The sequence below is a fragment of the Ambystoma mexicanum genome, chromosome 6p (assembly GCF_040938575.1).
Source record: "Ambystoma mexicanum isolate Mex_15411 chromosome 6p, UKY_AmexF1_1, whole genome shotgun sequence".
Taxonomy (NCBI): Eukaryota; Metazoa; Chordata; class Amphibia; order Caudata; family Ambystomatidae; genus Ambystoma; species Ambystoma mexicanum.
Window position 1 is genome coordinate 320,058,712 of NC_090935.1, and position 19,226 is coordinate 320,077,937.

Here is a 19,226-nt window from a genome sequence, read left to right on the forward strand (position 1 = left end):
GTTAATGGAGAAGTTAATGATATGGTGATCCAACCAGTCAAGTGGTTGGACGAAGTCAATAGAAACTTGAGTGTTTAAGGTGCGGATCCAATCCAGTATTCTTCCTTTATTGTGGGTGGGTGCATTAACTAGCTGTGAGAAGTTCATTTCTTGCAGGGCTGAGTGACAAGCTGTAGTTTTCTGGTCCAGCGGGTCCTTGTATCCGAGGTTTAGGACTCCAAGAATCATATATTTAGTGTTAGGTTTCATAATAGGTGTGAGTAGTAATGGGATCTCTAATTCTGGGTGGGTGTTTTTGTTTGGTGTTCTATATACAATCAGGAGATTATTGGTGGTTTTAGAGTTCGAAGTGAGTTTCGCTAGGAGGAGTTCATATCCCTGCATTTCCTCAAGGGGACAACCTCTAATTTGCAGGATGGATTTGGCTATTATAGCAACTCCACCTCCTTGGGTACTGATTCTATCAGATCTAAGAATACTATAATCTGGTGGAATGGCGATAGCAAGTAAGAGGCCTGCTGGTGGATGTAGCCAGGTTTCTGTTACCACTAGAATGTCTAGTTGTTGGTCAATGAGGAGGTCATGTATTTGTATAGCATGGGCTCCGAGTGAGGTTGCTTTAATTAGTGTGCATTTGATATTAGAGATGGAGTCGGAGTGTGCAGCGTCAACTGACGTTGTAGATAGTTGAGCATTAGTATCTTTGTGCAGGTTACTTGGTAGTAGAGGTGGCACTTTAGTTTGGTGGGCTTTGTATGTGGCATGGCTTTTGGTGTGTTCAGTAGTAATTTGTGAAGCTTTAGAATTCAAGTGGATGGCTTTGGTCCTATACCCAAGTCTATAGCATCTGTCAGAGCCCTGGACAGGGGTTCCGTTAGTGGCAATATCATTAGGGTTGTGAGTGAGCGTAGTTTGGAGAACGGTTGGGGCCAATCGACGACTAGAAGTGACTTTGGTGTGGATATTGATTTCTTGTTTAGGCTGGAGAGGGAATGGCGACAAGATAGGAATGGGGTAGGGCATGGGATGGAGGCGTGGGCAACCAAGTCTAGATAAACCATTTTCATGCGTGATGAATATTCCTCTTAAGCATGGTGTAGCATTGTGTATGACACAAAATGGGAACATGATGCCTATGATAAGGCCTAGCATACTCGCTAAAGTAGGGAGCTACTAGGGTTCAGTAAGGGTAGGGAGCTTCTAGGGTTCAGTAAGGGTAGGCAGTATGGTCTAATAGTATTAGTGATGATGCTGGTGTCTTAGTCGAGTCAACTTTCTACGGGGAACAAGACATCAGGAGGTAGGAGACAAGATAAATTGAGTAGGTTGAGCGTCCGGGGGCAAACTAGGAAAAGAGGAAGTAACAAGCGGTATAGTGCAGTTCGGCTTGCAGCAGCTTGGTCAGTAACTCTACCTTCCGAATGGGGGGTGGGGGTGCCTAGCGGCAGAAATCTAAAGCCTAGGTCAGACTGTTAGGAATATGCATTACTAGAGCTACATTACTTCCAATCAAGCATCAGAATAGCTGATAATTAACTCGATCATACGTATAATAGCATCATAGAATGTACAGATGTAAAAGTTCTACAAAAAGCAATATGGCCTATAGCAATTCAGTCAATACATGTACAATACTTACAAGAAATATTAGCAAAGTCCTGACTGATCTTGGCTGCCGGTATCTCAAGAAGGTGGGCATTGGCTGATCTTGTTGGACGTGTTGGAAGTTCTCCTCTTTATTCTATTTGTAAGGTATGGGGGTGCTATATTGTTAAGGCATTTGGATGCCAGTGATACTGTTTTGAGGAGAATCGGTCATTTATTTTTAGCCAGCGGGCATCTCTTCTGAAGTTGGAGATGGGTTCCGTTAGGAATGTTTAGGGCTGCTCTAAGGGCGTTATTTTGTAGTCTTTGAATTTTGTCTAAGATGAATTTATAGGCGTCCACGTACAAAGCGTTACAATAGTCTAGTTTGGACATTATTAGAGCATTGGCAAGTGTGTAGCTGGTTTCAGGGAGAAATGGTCGACAGGCTCTAATGAGTTTACAGTTATAAGTCGTTGAGGATGCTAAGGAGTTGAGCTGTTAAGGTAGAGTCCAGGTAAAAGCCTAGGGTTTTTACTACAGGCATCAGCTTAATTGTCAACTGGAGTCAAGTTTGCTTAGGTTGGATTCTGTGCCCAGGATCAGGATCTCAGTTTTATCATCATGCCATCCATGCCTAAATGAAGGGGTATATCTTGTTGTCAAACAGGGGCTTGGTAAAGATGTTATACACAGTGGGTGAGACACAAGAGCCCTGAGGCACACCGCAGGATATTTGGATGGGGTCTGCAGATGCTGCTGGGGAGAAGACTCATTGTGCGGTTTGCTAGAAAGGACTGACCCCAGGTTATAGCAACACTTGAAAAATGGGCAGCCGACTCAAGGTGTTTACACAAGACTGCATGATCCACCAAAGCCGCCGATAGTTCAAGGAGGAGTACCATAGCGGTTTTCCCATTATCCTTCAGCTCATCAATCTGGGTCTAAGGGTCTATTAGAAACTTATCTTTCTGAATAGGAGTCAACTGGTTGGTTTAAATGAAGCAATAGATTGGAACTTGTAAACAGTCTGCATTTCGTTACAATCCATGTAATATATTTTTCCTGAAATATTTGTTCAGAAAAATGCTTCTTCATGGTTCCGTCTATGGAATCCAGGCACAAGATTTAGTGTCAAGCACAGTATACATCTTTGTTAGTATGATAATCTTGCTGAGCAAGTGCAGAGTACACTCCACCAGTTCTCAATGGGTGACGCGATTCCCTACATTGATGGTCACTGTGACGTACTTATGTATAACTGTGGGTAATCTGATCACAGTATTGAGCATGACGACGCCGGTTTGTGAGTGTGATCCACGCACATGATGATGGTAATTTATTTGAATGACTCCTCGGAGTATCTGATTCAAGGATACCCACTTGACTTTGAACACCCAATGAGGATGCACCTCTAAGATCAGAGAACGTATTTTACGTTACGTGTATGTCACGTGACTATACGAACGCATACATTACCGGGATGTGTGGAGCAGTGATGGTTGTCGCATCGGCTCACACGAATGTCACGGCTAAGATTGAAGGACGATCCTCGGAATACAGGTAAGCTGCGCTTCTCGTCTCCCGTCCGCATTTATGGGTCGTGTCAGTCAGAATTTTTTATGTCTCCCGTATATTTAATGACAGGGTAATTGGCTCGCTCTCCATGAGGCTTGTCGATTACAACATTACCTCAATGGTAGCACCATTAGTAGTTGCCTATGTTATATGGAGCTCATGCTACAGAGTGTTAATGTGGCTCCTTGGTCTGTGTTTTTGTATCGTTACAGAATCGTGAACTGTTCGGACTTGAACCGGACGACACTGATTCGGATTACGCTCGTTTCTCATTTTGTGAAGAGACTATTTAAGGCAGTCCACCCAGACACATTCATGCAGATGGGTTAGACCATTATGAAGAAGGTAAGACGGATCTGTGTGCGATTTGTTACTCTTGCCACATTGACTTAGCGTTATGATACCCGGAGTACATTATGTACACAGTGGCTTTTTTAGATACACCAAGCGTTAATGTTGATGACATGGTGGGTGGATTTTGGAGGTTCGCCCTGACTGTCATGTCCCCTTCTTCCTTTTTTTGTGTGATTTCAGGTGATCGAGGATGCGCCCTCTTGAACGCATGTGCTCTATACAGTTGTTCCTGCCCCCATGAATGTTGGGCACTTCTTTCTTATCGGTAATTGTGTACCTTCGTGATTGGCGAAAAAGAGTACAACCAGTGAAGACTTACCAGAGATATACAGTGAGTGTCCGCTGGATTTTGATCTTGTCCACAACCCCCCTTGTTTTATGAAATACCATCGGGTTGTGGTTGGTAACATAACATTTTTGAGGCATGGTGCTAACAGTGCTGGAGGTCAGGATGCGTCACGTGGTGTTGGTGATGGTGGTGTTCTGTGAAATACACCAATTTATATGGTGTTCCAGTCATGGTTCCGTGTTTCGGTTCACATGATCCCTGTAGTGGTGAAGGAAGTTTAGGGGTATTAATAACCCTTTCTACTCCCCGTTCACATTGTTGGTGCGGTGGTAGTAACGATCAATCTTGAGATTAAAGCATTGAGCTCGATTGATTGTTTTTATGTTTATATTCAGGTGATCTTTTGGTGTAGTCTACGCGTTCCTATTTCCATCGACTTTCCATTTGACAACGCCGGACCTTTGTGCCCTTGAGGAAGGTGTTGAACAAGATTTGCACAGAAAGAAACATGTCGGTCGGGGGGTGTATTGTTAGTTGTAAACCGCTTTGTAAAAGAAGAGCTTGAGCCCTTTTTTTGTCATAATAGACCGTAGAATTAACGGTGGCTCAGCTGTGACAAATTCATTGTTCATATTGGTAATGGACACAAAGTTGTATTATCGTATTTTAGCATGATTGTTTTAGATTGATGAATTAAATGTTATAAGTGAATGAATTGATGGAGTATGAATGAAGTATGGTTGGCGTGTGGTTTTAGATGGGAATGATGTATCAGACCAGTCTAACTATTAACTAATTGGATTGGCTGATGATTATACTGTTACTGACATTTGTGATTTTTTTTTAATAATAATGAGAACCTGTTAATAAAAATGTTGAAATAATGAGAAAGTGTCTATTGGGTTGAATTGAATTTTTTTCATCTCATTACATGGTTAGTGAAAGACACTATTGTTTACAAGTGTTGAGTCACGATGATACGGTGACTTTAGATAGGTAGACTATTCCTGAACTCACCACATAAAAACACCAGTACTATGACCTTTGATGTTGATATAAATGTGTGCTCCATCCAGGCCAGATCATAGTACTTCGATATTCCTGGTATCCCTTGTTGCTCCTGTTTGGCAGGTAGCTGATCTCCTGACACGTCCACTCTGAGCGCCTCAGAACAGCAGCTGACTGCACGATAGCTGTCCAATTCTCTTCTTTTATCAAGTTATCTAGAGATTGTACCACCTTCCTCAGGTGATACTGCGAAAGCATTCCTTGGCAGAGCTTACCTATGGATATAGCTTGTGTCAGGAAAGTGTTACAGAAATTCAAAGCCCTATATGGGCCCACACTAGTTCCTGCTCTTCTTTTATTGCATTAATTTGCTTGAACCGCCCATAATACAGGATACCCTGATTAATAGGTTATGTGCTTGGTGGCATTGTGTTCTTTTTCTGCTTTATAGGATGCACTCCAGAACTCACTGTCCCCCCCCCTTCCAGTCAGGGTAGAAGCGCATGTTTCTATTACCGCAAGTGGCTTGCAACTGCGTATAATAAATATAAATTACCTCAAATGTGGGAATCTACATGCCATGTCCAAAGTGTGAACACCTTTGATTTGCCATATCTGCTGACCCCAAGTAGACCACAGAGAGACAGTTTCCCGCCATGTTTGTTCAGTAATGTTTGAAAAGCATTCTCTGTCAGAAACAGCTCAGTCTGCAACATACATGTGCTGTGCACCCTTAGGCTCTGTAGTGAACTTACACTGATTTGCTTGGTATGGTCTACTGTTGGTTTGGAAAGGCACTGCACAGTGTTCCCAGAAAGTGTATATGGGCCACAGGATGGGTTCATGTTTGACAAGTAAAAAGGCATTGTAATATCGCATATAACACACATGGCACCCATCTCATGGAGATCATCATCATAAGCATCAAAACGCATTTTTGTGCAAATGTCTGGTGCTTAGTTCTCAACAGTTCTATGTTCTGAACACAGCATTACTGGGTGCAAACGGTCTGGATTCATTAATCACATAAAAAGTGCGAACTTGCAGCTGCTTGGCTGGGCCATTAAACGTCTTAAATGATGGCATCCACACAACCCATGGTTAGATGAAACATGTGTATTAAGGCTGGAGTTCTTGGAGCTTTCTTTTCTCTATCATGTATGAAGAACATAGAGGCTTTCGAACAACTTCTTTGCTCACAGGTGGAGTGGAAAGCTTGCTAAAAAAATGTCCTGTCAGTGAGATGAGAAACACAGGGAGGCTGAGCCACAGTAGAAGTATACTGCCAGCCTTATATAACACTGTTTCAGAAAGTCTGTCCAAAAGAATTTTCATTACTCTAGAAACCAGATCGGCTTTCGGTTTCCAAATTGGCAGAACTGCAGTACTTCCCTGAATTGAGGAGTTGTAGTCAAGAGTGGCATATTCTTCCTCATCTTGCACGCCAATCATCATCATTTGTCGGATCTCCATCTCGTCTTCTGCAGACTACTCAACTGTTAGATGATCCACAGAAACTTGTCTGGAGCCCCTCTTGGGGGGTATTGCGGGCAGGACAGCAGTTCTGGAACCGTTCAATCTGATTACTTATACTGCTGGTCTGTAGGATGGGCCAAACAAAGTCTTATCATGGATCTTCTCCAAGACCCAATCTCCTGCTTTGAGAGTGCTCTTATGACTCTGCAGCAATTGCTCTTGCCTAGAGAGGAGAATGGGGAGAGTGCGCAGATCAAGCATAAACAGCTTTCTCCCAAACAAGAGTTCAAATGGAGTCTTACCGTTGCAAAGAGAACGCGTGTTAAATTATTTAAACTTATGCTAACTAGAGGCACATGGTCTACCCAGTAACCCCCCCATTGAAAGGATGCATTACGTCAGGCACAACATTGAGTGGTGAATGATACAGGTTCAGAAAAGTGCAGCTCTGATCCCCAAGCCTCTAATGCCTTTCTCAGGGCCTGGCCCGTGAAAGCTGGACCATTATCAGCATGAAAGGTTTGAGCTGCTGTCATTGCTACTACACCTGATGTGCAGTCTGCCCTTTTTTGAGGAATGAATCATCCAGGTGAACCTAGTGCAAGAATCCACTATTACTAGAATATATTTGTACTTATTTATTGGTGGTAGTGGGACTATACGATCCAGATATTGAATCTCAAAAGGCGAGGCTGCCTTTCTGAAAGGAGCCTCTTTAGGTTGACAGTTGTCTTCAGACATGTGTCACAGTCGCTATGTATACTTTAACCCATTGACTTAATCCTGGCCACCAATACCGGTCAAGGAGCATCTGGGCCGTTGCAGTAACCCCAACATGGGTAGATGCAAGTCCAGCATGTGTGGCTACCATCAGCTCCCCCCCCACCCGCGGCTGCTCAATTAGGGATTCATCTTTGAATAGGATCCTCTTTTTTCATAGGGATTGTGCCTACTGCTTTATTATTCTCAACGGCATAAATGTAATTTGGGAAACCTTTCGGCCTCGATATAATACCCAAACAAGCTTCCATTGCAGTTGCTGAGCGAGTTATGGCTGCTACAGTTTCTCTCACAGCATGCTCTTTGGCATATGTATCTGCTAATGCATTGCCAATGCTATGAATGTGCCCTTTAGTATGTGCTTGTGTGCATCACCCATAGCAAAGTCGGTTTACGGTCTCACACGTTTCCAGAGTTGCCTGGAAGAAAAAGTTTATGCCTAATGACTCTAAAGTCATTTTCAATCCACCAATGTAAATCAGTGTCGTAAGCGCTGACAATGTAATCTGAACCCGAGACTACTAGTGTGGGCTTCACTGAGTCTGCTTGGCGCAATGCAAGCAGCAATCCATGCAACTGAGCAGTCTGGGCAAACATGTCTCCCTGATGTTTTGTTGCAATATCAGTGTGTATAAATGCTTCTTTGTGTGTAAAATGCCCTACGATTGCTGCACATGCAGCTGCATATTTGCAACGTGTTCCAACAGCTGGTATGGCGGAGCCATCTCAGTAAATTATTTGGAAAGAAAATCAAACAATGGCATGTCAGGCAGTGAGGGATCTTGTTCTGTATCCATTGTCCAAGTCAATCCACTCATTCTTTGCAATTCTGCTTTATAAAGCCACTTTACATATAGTAATGCTTTGCATTGGGCACGCTACATTTTGTGGAAGCCTCAAGTTGAGCTAAAGGTGTATTTATGTGTATAGTTCTATTCGCCACCAACAGCCTTTCTTTCTGAATGATTATCTGAACTGAAGAGAGAATCTTTTCCTGAGGTGTAAATCTTAATTCAGGTGTGGAATATACATGCGATTTATATGCAATTGGTTTAGTCTCCCTTAGATTACAAACTGTGTTTGTGAAAGGATCATGGCCCACCAACGGTTTATTTCTAAATCTTTTTCTGCATTTCTGTCTTGCAAAGGACCAGTTTGAATCATTAACGAGTAAACATGGTGCAGAATGTGAGGCTGCTTTGAAATGTGGTTTTATCAAAGCATACAATGGTTTCACTAGCTCGGCAAAATTAGACACAAGATCTCTCAAAATTCGAAAGCCCTATAATGGCTTGCAATTGTCTGCGTGTGTTAGGAGGTTGTATCCTAGCACACCTCAAGAAAGTGAACCCTTGAGTGCGTGGGCTCTGCATTCTGAAAAACATGCAGGGATGCAGTGTGTTTTTTTTTTCAACTTTCACATCCTTCCCCTCGATTTTAGAACTGTCTGGAGCCTTTGCCTGTGAGGAATTCGATGAACTCTCATCAAGACTACCATTCTGCAATGGATGGGAATATTGATTTCTATTTTATTGTATTAATTCACAGTGGAATCTTTACAAAATATATCTTTGCAATATAGTTTCAAAACGCACTTACACATATATACATAAAACCTTGCATATAAAAACTTTGTCTGATTTCATCCAATTTCATTATCACAGTCACTGTTATTCCTGCATTTCTCTAAAATACATATTGAAATACACTTACAGTACCCGATATACATGGATAAATTTGTCTCTTTAAAAATAAATTTCTTAATCTCAATACATACCTAAAATTTCCAAGATCAGCATATTCTTTTTTCTTCTAAACCATTTTCCTATTCTTGGACATGCATCTCCTAGCCTCATTTTCTTATTCCTTTATCAGATGTTCAAGGGTCTCTTTCCAAAAATGGTAGAACACCATATGCACAATGCAAGGTCTGTGTTTAAACAGAAACCCCAGAATTCAACGCTCTTAGACTCAATTTCCCACAAACAGCCCCAACTTTGTCATTTAAGTAGATCTCATCTTGGGACACAATGTTAATGCGTGTCTGGGTGATTCAATATTTTCTTTTATCTTACAAATATGGCATATTCTCTGGCCAGCTGGTATCTTTGTGTGGACCCCTCGTAACTCCAGCAGTGGCAATTGATTTGTACACAGTTTTAACATAAAGTTGCAAACTGCAGGACTCTGGATTTCAGTAGATACTGCCTGGTTTTGAGACAACAGTGGCTGATAACCCAAATTTAAAATTAAAGTTGATTACCAAATCCCACTGCTCCACCTTGTTTTTATACAAGGCCTTTAACACCTCAAACTTAGTGCACCGCTCAAAGAAAGGGGTCCACTCAATATTTGAAAAACATCATTCAATCTGACAATTATTAGTGTGTTAATTGTCGAACCAATGAGCTGCAGCAATTCAGCACGTAGTGAGCCTCTGGATTTAATATAGAGCATGCCCCTTCGTATATGTACTTGGCTCAAAAGGGAGACCAACCCCAATTCTAGCCGTAAAAATATCATTGGCGTGGTAGGTGTAAAATTTAGCAGCTTCCTCCAAAATTGACCTTCGACCACACTCAGCCCATTCAGCCATGCGAGATCAAATATAGCAAGTGATTTGAGGCCGTACAAAATAGCTGCAGAAAATCTGTTTACACAGCTTGAAGATCCCACCTAATGAGTATCCTGCGGGTTTTTTTGCAAATCTGGCCCCTCTTTTTTTATTTTATTTTTTATTTTTACCAGTCTCCGATAGCTTCATAGTCACCGTCGGCTATCATCTCTGCTCCCAGATATCGACATACTCAACGTCTATCTGCAGACAAAACCTGGCCATCTTACTGCCAGATACAGCCATCATTTTGGTTTTACTCATGTTTATAACCAAGTTGTTCGACTTGGCATACTCAGTCAGTATTTAACATGCGTTTTTCTCTCACCTCATTTGAGGCTGTGAAAACAGACCCCTGGTCATCAGTCACTCATGTCAAAACTCACCCTAGGCTGTGTCGCAGCACTAAAGACAGGCATGCCTTGGTTCATGCGCTTATCAACATGATTAACAGAGTCAGGAATTGTTAAATTCTTAGACTCAAAGAGATACCACTCTGACACATTACTCCGAATTATACACTTGACATTAAATGTTAATTTATCTTCTGAGGGTTCTTATTCTCGTTAAACAAGCTAAAGTAAAAGGAGATATAACATAACATCACACCTATGAACAAGAATGCCATGTAGGCAAAGAGCATATCTGAATGGGTAAATAATAAAACAGTTGGTGTTTAGTGTAAAGCCATGGGTAGCCTATAGATTTCACCAAGCTACTCTACACTATAAGCCTCCAGTCTCCTTGCACAGAGCAAGCTACCACCGGTCTTTCACATTTAGAGCAGAGTGTGCTTCAAATGAAACAGCTCCTTCTTGGGTTGACAACTTCTCCTTAGCTGGGACTGGCTGTCTCGCTCATATGCTGTTGCTACTCTGCACTCATCCACTCTGGCTTGAGTGGACTGGCAAGTCTGCTGCTCTTTCCACTTTCCCTCGTTTTCTCATCCTTGTGCTGGGCTATATATCAAGTAACATGGCGGCCTTGCACGTGTGGGTTTGTCATATCTGCTGTTTGTAACAGGGAGGGTGCTAGCATATCACTTTGTTCATTCGAGGGAGAACTCCTATGTAAAACTACATTCGGTGGGTTTTTGCACCTCAAAGTGAGATCTCTAATAGTTTAGTAAATGCCTTCACTGCACTCTATGGCATTTGTGAAGTTATGCAACATCGCAGCATCTTAAGGCTATCTTAGCCAGCTGTCTGTTATCAAGGAATATCTTTCTTACTGGTTACCTATTTTGTTTCCATGGGACCCTATGGTCATTGACTTTGCGAATGTGCAAGATGCTTCTGTTCACGTCTGTCAATTTCCTGTTCTTGAATTCTTATCAGATATAACACTTACCCGTGTGAGGTTAAAGGCTGCTCTCAGATAACACCTAATGCAAACATTTGTGGTCAGCCGATCTGCCAGAACAGGAAAGCACCATTTCCTTTTCATTGGCTCATCTTGCATAGCTTACAAAGACTTGTTTCTCAAGTGTCGCACACGGTATATGCATCATTAAATTCTATGTTAAAGTGTGGTGTATGTATAGACTCAAGGCGAGTGATCAACGCGGACGATAAGTACGTTTCCCCAAGGGCATGTCCATTTTGGTCGGGTCCGTTTTAGACATAAATATGTTGGCATCATATATATGTTGCTATACAAGCATCGGGATTCAGACTGGCGGTTGCCTTCTTGTTTATGTTGACAGCCAGTCTGCCAGCCCAGCAGTATTGATTCACACAAAACCCGTCCAGACTGAAGCAATCAATCGCATTGTCTGATAACGTTTGAGAAACTTTACATCTCACACCTCCATTAATTGTGGATAAACAAGTGTATAACGCATGCAATAGTGAGTACACCAGGCTTTTTCACGTGTGCACAATGTTTAAAATTGAGAGCGCACGTTTACTTCCCGTTTATAGACTATTGTTGATCGATAAACCTATATGTTTTCTGACTAGTAGCTGTACTACATCAATAATTCGAGTTCTTAAATCTGGAATACCACATTCTATCACAGATTGTGTGCAACACTGATGCTCTAAAGTGAACAATAAGCATATGACAATCCCTAGTGAATCCTCTACAATCTACTCCATGAGTTTTACCTCCAGATTCAACATAATTTCCAAGTAAGTATATATGCCATCCTAATGCACCAGTTAGATGACTAGTGGTGAATAACTTACAATTCACAAAACCAAGCATATACGCAGCATACTGGGATTTTTTCACTGAATGCAAGCAAAATTCAACTAAACAAACTCAAGAGATTAACGTGAACAACATGATTTATTGTAGTGAATGACACGAAATTAAGTGTGGAAGTAAAAAAAAAAAAGTGAATGTATCAAATGAATACATTGCCAATATACTTTATTTTTTGCTTTTCGTGAACACTTTAAATCATTGCTGCGGAATACACCACAACTAAAAGAGCAAGACCTCTTTCTTTCAGATAGTGCTAGGCACGAGAATGTATGGTCCAAACCCCCATTTTTTTTGCAAGTATTAAGTAATTTTCCCTGTACAGCCTCAGGACCGGAACCATATTCGCAGCAAGCACTACCCACAATCCATTCAAAGTACAACTATACAAAAGATATTTAGTGAGTAGCACCAGATCCTGTACAGGCTGAACACTTGGAATGTTTTCATACATTATACACAACACTGACCAGTGCAACACCAACTGCACAGAGCCTTGCAGCAGCATATCTATTTGTGTAGCTACCTTCTGCATTACAGAGGCTCATCTCACCAATGTCTTACTTCAGAGGTACACAAAAATGCTGTATTGTTGCTCATTTTATGTCTTGGGTACAAATAACCCAGGGTGACATTAAAATATTAGCACAAAATTGCTAATCAAATAAGGTTTGTTTGCAAACTAATACAATTTGAATTAGCTAATTCTGTTAATTTTTATGTATGCCTCAGTGTATTACTTTAAGAAGTGTCATTGTACCATACACTGTAGACAGCAGCTCTAGCATTGGTGTATGTTGCTGTAAGATGTGCTGGTGATTTTATTGCAGGCTGGTTTTGATGTGCCTGTTCCTGTAAAGCAGCGTTGCGGGTGTCAGTGTAACTCAGCGAGCACAGTCTTGATAGTGTGATTAATAGGCAGATACGGTGTTACTGATTTTGCAGCGTAGCACTAGTATTCATATCTTATTTTTCATAAAGGAGTAGCACATGTTCCCTCGTACTGCCCAGGGTCTTGACCTGTTCACCAATTCACACATTATCAGGTCAGCATATGTCAAATCGATTAGTGACATCATGTACAGAGATGGTACTGGTGCCATATTGTATAAAGTGCACTGACAGACAGGATCTATACAGGTTATTGCAGAATTTACCTGGGGGCCGCGGGGCATACTAAAAATTAACAATATGGGAGAATGGGACTCAAGTACAATTGGAAATGGCAAACAATCCTGAGACATTCAGATAAAAGTCTACTATGTATCAAAACGTGTTTTGATAAAAGGTACACTCTCGCCTGATACAGTTATATTTAAAGGGTCAGGTCAAGTAGAGTGACAGTTGGCAATGACAGACTACCGATGATTATGGAAAGGAAAATTCAAAAGGGATGTTCTACAAAACCACAAGACTTATCACATATCACTTTGACAAAGGTATTTCCTTGGTAAAGGGGGGGGGGCTAAGAATTATGTTCACCGGCTGCATTCCTTTATAAAAAGCCTAATATAGTTTACTTGTCCGTGTCACATGAAATCGACCTGCAACTGATTAGAACGGGAACAAAAATTAAAACTATTTAGTGCGACAGGGACAAACCCCGACCCACAGCTACGTCAGTGGGTGTATTTAGTGTGGAACTTTCAAGTATTTATCACATTGGAACAGATGTCGTTCTAATGTATTCGCCAGGACATCTGAAATAGCTGTTGATCTATCAAAGCTGTCCTTCAGTGATGTGTTATACTTAAACCCAACATGTGAAAACCCGACACCATACCGGAGAGTAAGATATATAGCTCGGTATTATGTTTGAAAATCACTTTTGATTTTCTTTCGTCATAGGCTCCATTGGCATTCTTGGTGGTGGTTCCATTTATTTTTTCCCGTTACCGATATTTACGTATTAATGGGAAGGTCAGTACAAAGCGTATGGACTCCGCGGTGTGTGTTCATATAGCGTTTAAAGAGGGTAGTGAATTCGGCACAGCCAGGGACACTGCAGTTGCCCAGTTTATACAAGGCATTGCAGTAGTCCAATGGCTATTTAAATACAACAACAAAGAAGTCACTGGCCGGACTGACAACACTACTACAGTCGTTATTGCACACTGAAGACCGCCCGCCTCGCACCTCTCTGTCCTTGAGACCGAGCAGCAGCACCTCCTCCATCAGGGTAAGCCGCGTCTCCTTGGTGTTGTCTCCCTTGTCCTCGTCGTCGGCCTCTTCTCGCAGGCGGCTCTCCTCCTCGTCGCCGGTGTCGGACGCCTTGTCCTGGGCAGTGCGCGAGGCCTCGGTTCGGCGCTGAACCAGGCCCGAGCTGCGCTGGCTCAGGGCCGCCATGGCTCTCCCCCGCCGCCGCCGCCGCCGCCCCGAGAGCCGCTGCAGGCACACGGCAGCCGGCCCGGCGGCTCCCTGCCCAGGTGCTCGGCTACCTGCTGCAGGCCGTTCCTGCCGCGCTGGGGCGGCTCATGCGGCCGTTGACGGCTCCCGGGGGGTGCTTGGCCCTGGCGCTGCTTGCAGCTATCCCCCCCCTATCCACCGCCGCTGCTGGGCTCAGCAGCTCCAGCTGCAGATTCTTCAATATGGCGGCGTTCGCTGACGTCACAAGAGGATGTGGCACTGGGGGCAGGGCACTGGCCGGGGCTGGCATGTCTGAAGCGATGACGGGATATTGAACACCCTACCTCTCGCAGGTGGTGCACTATTTGCTTGGTTAAACATTTTAAATTGTATTCATTCATTCCAACAGTCACGTTATATTAAATGTCCCTGAACGTAACATCTTATGTTAAGTACTAAAGCCGGTAGAGTCAGGGAATGCATTAGTAGGTCAGAGAGGTCTAGCCTGTCTCTCAGAACCAATCAAGAGCCGGGCCAAGAGACCAAGCACGTAAATCTTGCTGGAGAATATTTTGCAGATATCATGATTTCCTTTTAAGGCCCCTATTTCGGCAGATAAAGCACAACATCGTAGAACAATTGGCCTAACATCATATAGTTAAGCTATAATTGTTATAATTTTGTCACTTAACCACTTTCTCTTAGCTATGGTTGTTACAAATATATTATGTTATTTGGCATTTATATAGCGCTCTACATATCATTGGTATGACCTCAAAGCGCTAGTAGTTTGAACGCCCTCAGGACCATAGTCCAGGTCAGTTTAGAGAGTAGGGTATCGTAGGGTGCTTGGGTGTACCACATATGTGTGCAGCTGGTGTAATTGCCTGATGGTAGCTGCAAGCTAGGATTATGTGTGGTGGTAATGATATCGGTTGAATGTGTGCAGTCTGGCGGATGGACACCCAGACTGGGTTCTGGCTGTGTTAGGCCTGTAGGACGCTTATGTGTGCAGCTAGGCTGGATTGTCATGGGAGAGCTGCGTTTTATTAGAATGATGAAGTGTTCATGGGTTAGTGTTCGTATGTGAGCAGCTAGGCCGGATTTATCGAGGGGTTTTGCTGCACTCTAATTGTGTGATGTTGTAGAGAGCAAACATAGGGGCATGGGAGGAGAGTGTTTGCATGGAGTTGTGATCTAGGAGATCGATATTCTGCATTTCAGGAGTGTGGTTGCTTAATAGTGAATTAATAGGTGTATTGAGTGATGACATTGTTCGGGATCTCATAGAGCATTAGTCATTGGGTTGCTAGGGTTCAATCGCTTCAGAGGGTCGTGGTTGTTATTAAGGAAACAGCCATGTTTTTAGAGATTTGCGGAACGTCATATAGTGTTGGATGTGTCGAATATGAGGGGGAAGCGAGTTCCACAGAGTTGGGGCCAATGTTGAGAACGCGGATCCTCCAATCCTGACAGAGTTACAAATATATTATGTTATTTGGCATTTATATAGCGCTCTACATATCATTGGTATGACCTCAAAGCGCTAGTAGTTTGAACGCCCTCAGGACCATAGTCCAGGTCAGTTTAGAGAGTAGGGTATCGTAGGGTGCTTGGGTGTACCACATATGTGTGCAGCTGGTGTAATTGCCTGATGGTAGCTGCAAGCTAGGATTATGTGTGGTGGTAATGATATCGGTTGAATGTGTGCAGTCTGGTGGATGGACACCCAGACTGGGTTCTGGCTGTGTTAGGCCTGTAGGACGCTTATGTGTGCAGCTAGGCTGGATTGTCATGGGAGAGCTGCGTTTTATTAGAATGATGAAGTGTTCATGGGTTAGTGTTCGTATGTGAGCAGCTAGGCCGGATTTATCGAGGGGTTTTGCTGCACTCTAATTGTGTGATGTTGTAGAGAGCAAACATAGGGGCAGGGAGGAGAGTGTTTGCATGGAGTTGTGATCTAGGAGATCGATATTCTGCATTTCAGGAGTGTGGTTGCTTAATAGTGAATTAATAGGTGTATTGAGTGATGACATTGTTCGGGATCTCATAGAGCATTAGTCATTGGGTTGCTAGGGTTCAATCGCTTCAGAGGGTCATGGTTGTTATTAAGGAAACAGCCATGTTTTTAGAGATTTGCGGAACGTCATATAGTGTTGGATGTGTCGAATATGAGGGGGAAGCGAGTTCCACAGAGTTGGGGCCAATGTTGAGAACGCGGATCCTCCAATCCTGACAGAGTTATAGGTTGGAATCATTAGAAGGAGGGCAGTGCTTGATCTTAGGTTGCAGGATGGGAGGTATGGTGTTATCTTTTCTTGTAGGTATAATGGGCTGGTCTTGTGCACTGCTCGGTGAGTGATGCATAGGGTCTTGAAGGTGGCCCTTCGTCCGACTGGGAGCCAGTGAGGGTTCTGAGAACTGAAGAGCTGGTGAGATGTGGTCTGTTTGACCCAGGGCAAGGAGCAGTTTTGTAGCAGTGTTTTGGGCTCTTTGGAGTTTGTTGAGTTGGTATGCTGGGGCTACTAGGTATAGGGAGTTGGCATAGTCCAGTCTCGACATCACAATAGACATAACTGCAGCAAGTCTGTTAGGGTAGGAGAGGTAGGAGAAAATGCGTCCGAGAAGTTTGAGGTCATAGTGACAGCATTTTGATACATTGTTGATCGGACGGGAGAGGATTAGGCCTGAGTCATAGTGCAGCCTAGGTTTTTCACTGTATTAGAGGGTGGGGAGGAGGGCCGAGGGATTGGGGCCATGGGAGCAGATGTGGTAGAAGGGCAGTATTGCCGCACGCCATGATTTCAGTTTTAGTATGGTTCAAAAGGAGGTGGTTTATTGTCATCCATCGATCAATATGGCGGAGACAGGCTTCAAGGTTGGGAAGGGGTTTGGTGCCTGACTTGGAAATTCTTAGGATAATTTAGGTATCGTCAGCATAGTTGTAACAGGAGATGTTGTGCATGCAGATGGTTCCTGGTAGAGTGGTCATATAGAGGTTGAACAGGAGAGAAGACAGGCATGCACCGAGCAAGCAGTTGAGACATAAGGGGAGAGGAGGGTTATTTGTTTCCTGTTGTTGAGGAAGGAGGCGATCCATTTGAGAGCAGTGTCACGGATTCCTAGGGCGTGGGACCCGTCAAGGAATATTGAGTGGTTAACCGTGTCAAAGGCTGCAGAGAGATTGAGGAGAATCAGTGCTGTACTGCATTCAGGGTCTGCAGGTACCTTGAGATTGTCACCGATCGATATGGGAGTGGTTTCAGTTCCATGTCGAGGTGTGAAGCCCGATTGTGCGAGGTCGAGGAGATAGATGGATTCTACAAAGGAGTTGATCTGGGAGTATGCAGTCCTGTCAATGAGTTTTGCGAGGAATTTTGTGTTGGGAGATCAGTCTGGAATTCTTGGGGTCAAGGGAAGCCTTTTCTAATGGCTTGAAATGCAAAATTTTGAAGGCATCAGGGAATATGGTAAAGGTGAGGGATTCATTTAGAATGGCTCGTGCATGTTATCCTGAGCAGGTAGATGGGAATTTTTCTTTCAGGACAGAGGCTGGGCAGGAGTCAAGGGGCGACCCAGAGGGTTTGCTGGCTGATAGTAGGTCAAGGAACTCGTCTCTGGAAATGGGTTTGAAGGAGTCGAAGGTAGGGAAATTGAGCATCTGGGCAATGGGATCAGGAGGTGTCTGTGATGGGGGGGACAGTTTGGTGTTAAGGGATGTTGTCCTGTCAAGAGCGGTGTTGTAGAAGTGTAGAGAGAGGGAGTCACAGAGTGATTGTGTGGGTTGGATTGGGGAGAGGACCAAGTGGGTTTGACAAATTCTGATATGATCATGTGGAGTTCTTTGCTGCAGTTGCCACAGTTGAGAATGTCTTTATTGTAATAGGCTTTTTCGGCCTTTCGGATTTCAGCTTTGCAGTTACGGTGGTGCAGGGCGAACATGGATCTGCTGAGATCAGTTTTAGGTGCTCACCATTTGCGTTCAAGAGAGTTATTTAGTTTTTTGGCATTCTCCAGGAGGGGCGTGAACCATTTGGGGGACAGTCCACTGCGTGAAGAAGGAGGGCACGAGGGGTTGAGAGGAATTAGTGAGTCGTTAAGGCAGGAGTCGAAGGAGTCAATGGTTAAGGCTCTATTGGGGGAGCATTGCCAGGGGTGAAGAAGCAGGGCTTCAGATGGGTCTGGGAGGATCTTGACTTTGTTCCAACATTTGAGATCCCGAGGGGTGGATGTAGGAGCCCTAGTAGGAGGGGCGGGGTTGTGGATAGAGAAAGGGATGGCATAGTGGTCGGTCCATATGAGCGCTTTGTGAAGGAATAAGTAAACCTTGTTATGGGAGCTGAAGATTGCATTAAGGGTGTGCCCACCTGAGTTGGTTGTACCAGTTGTATGGTGGGAGAGGTTGGCACATCAAGACTGTCAACTAGCGGATGAGTCATGGGGTTAGTGGGGATATCGAACCAAATATTAAAGTCTCCTAGGAGTGTAAGAGATGGGTGATTTACTTTAATGGTAGCTATTGAATCACAGAGGTTGTTGGCGAAATGTCTGTCATATCCAGGGGTCTGTAAATGAGGTGGAAGCTGTGCGTGAAGGTCAGTGGTAGAGATAGTTTAACTAGAAGGGATTCACAGGAAGGAGTGCATGTCTGGGATTCGACGAGTGAGACAGAGAAAGGACGATTGTAGAGGACAGCCACTCTGCCACCTCTGGAGGGTCTATTGTGGGCGATGAGTGAGTAGCCAGGAGGGAAGGCTTTGTCAGAGAACCAGGTTTCGGTGATAAAAATGAGGTCCGGCTTTTCAGAGGGTAAGACGTCAAAAATGCTGTGTCTGTTTCTTGCTACTGAGCGGGCGTTAAAGAGGATGCAAGTTACTTTGTGAGGGGATGTGGGTTTTGTGGTGCTCATAGGAGTGGGAGCTTGAGAGACATGGCTGCCCGGAGGGGTGGTGGGTGTGGTGGGAACATTTAGGGGAGTTGAGACAGGTT

At 43.7% G+C, this 19,226-nt stretch overlaps 1 protein-coding gene across 1 annotated transcript in view; it reads right to left on the minus strand.

The window, feature by feature from the left end:
* Positions 1-14,494, minus strand: part of GOLPH3 (golgi phosphoprotein 3) — a 93,521-nt gene extending 79,027 nt beyond the window's left edge. The window contains exon 1 of the mRNA XM_069627079.1: positions 14,028-14,494. Within this exon, the coding sequence (XP_069483180.1) occupies positions 14,028-14,237 (210 nt within the window). The 5' untranslated portion in view covers positions 14,238-14,494. The remainder of the gene's footprint in view (positions 1-14,027) is intronic.
* Between the last annotated feature and the right edge of the window lie 4,732 nt (positions 14,495-19,226).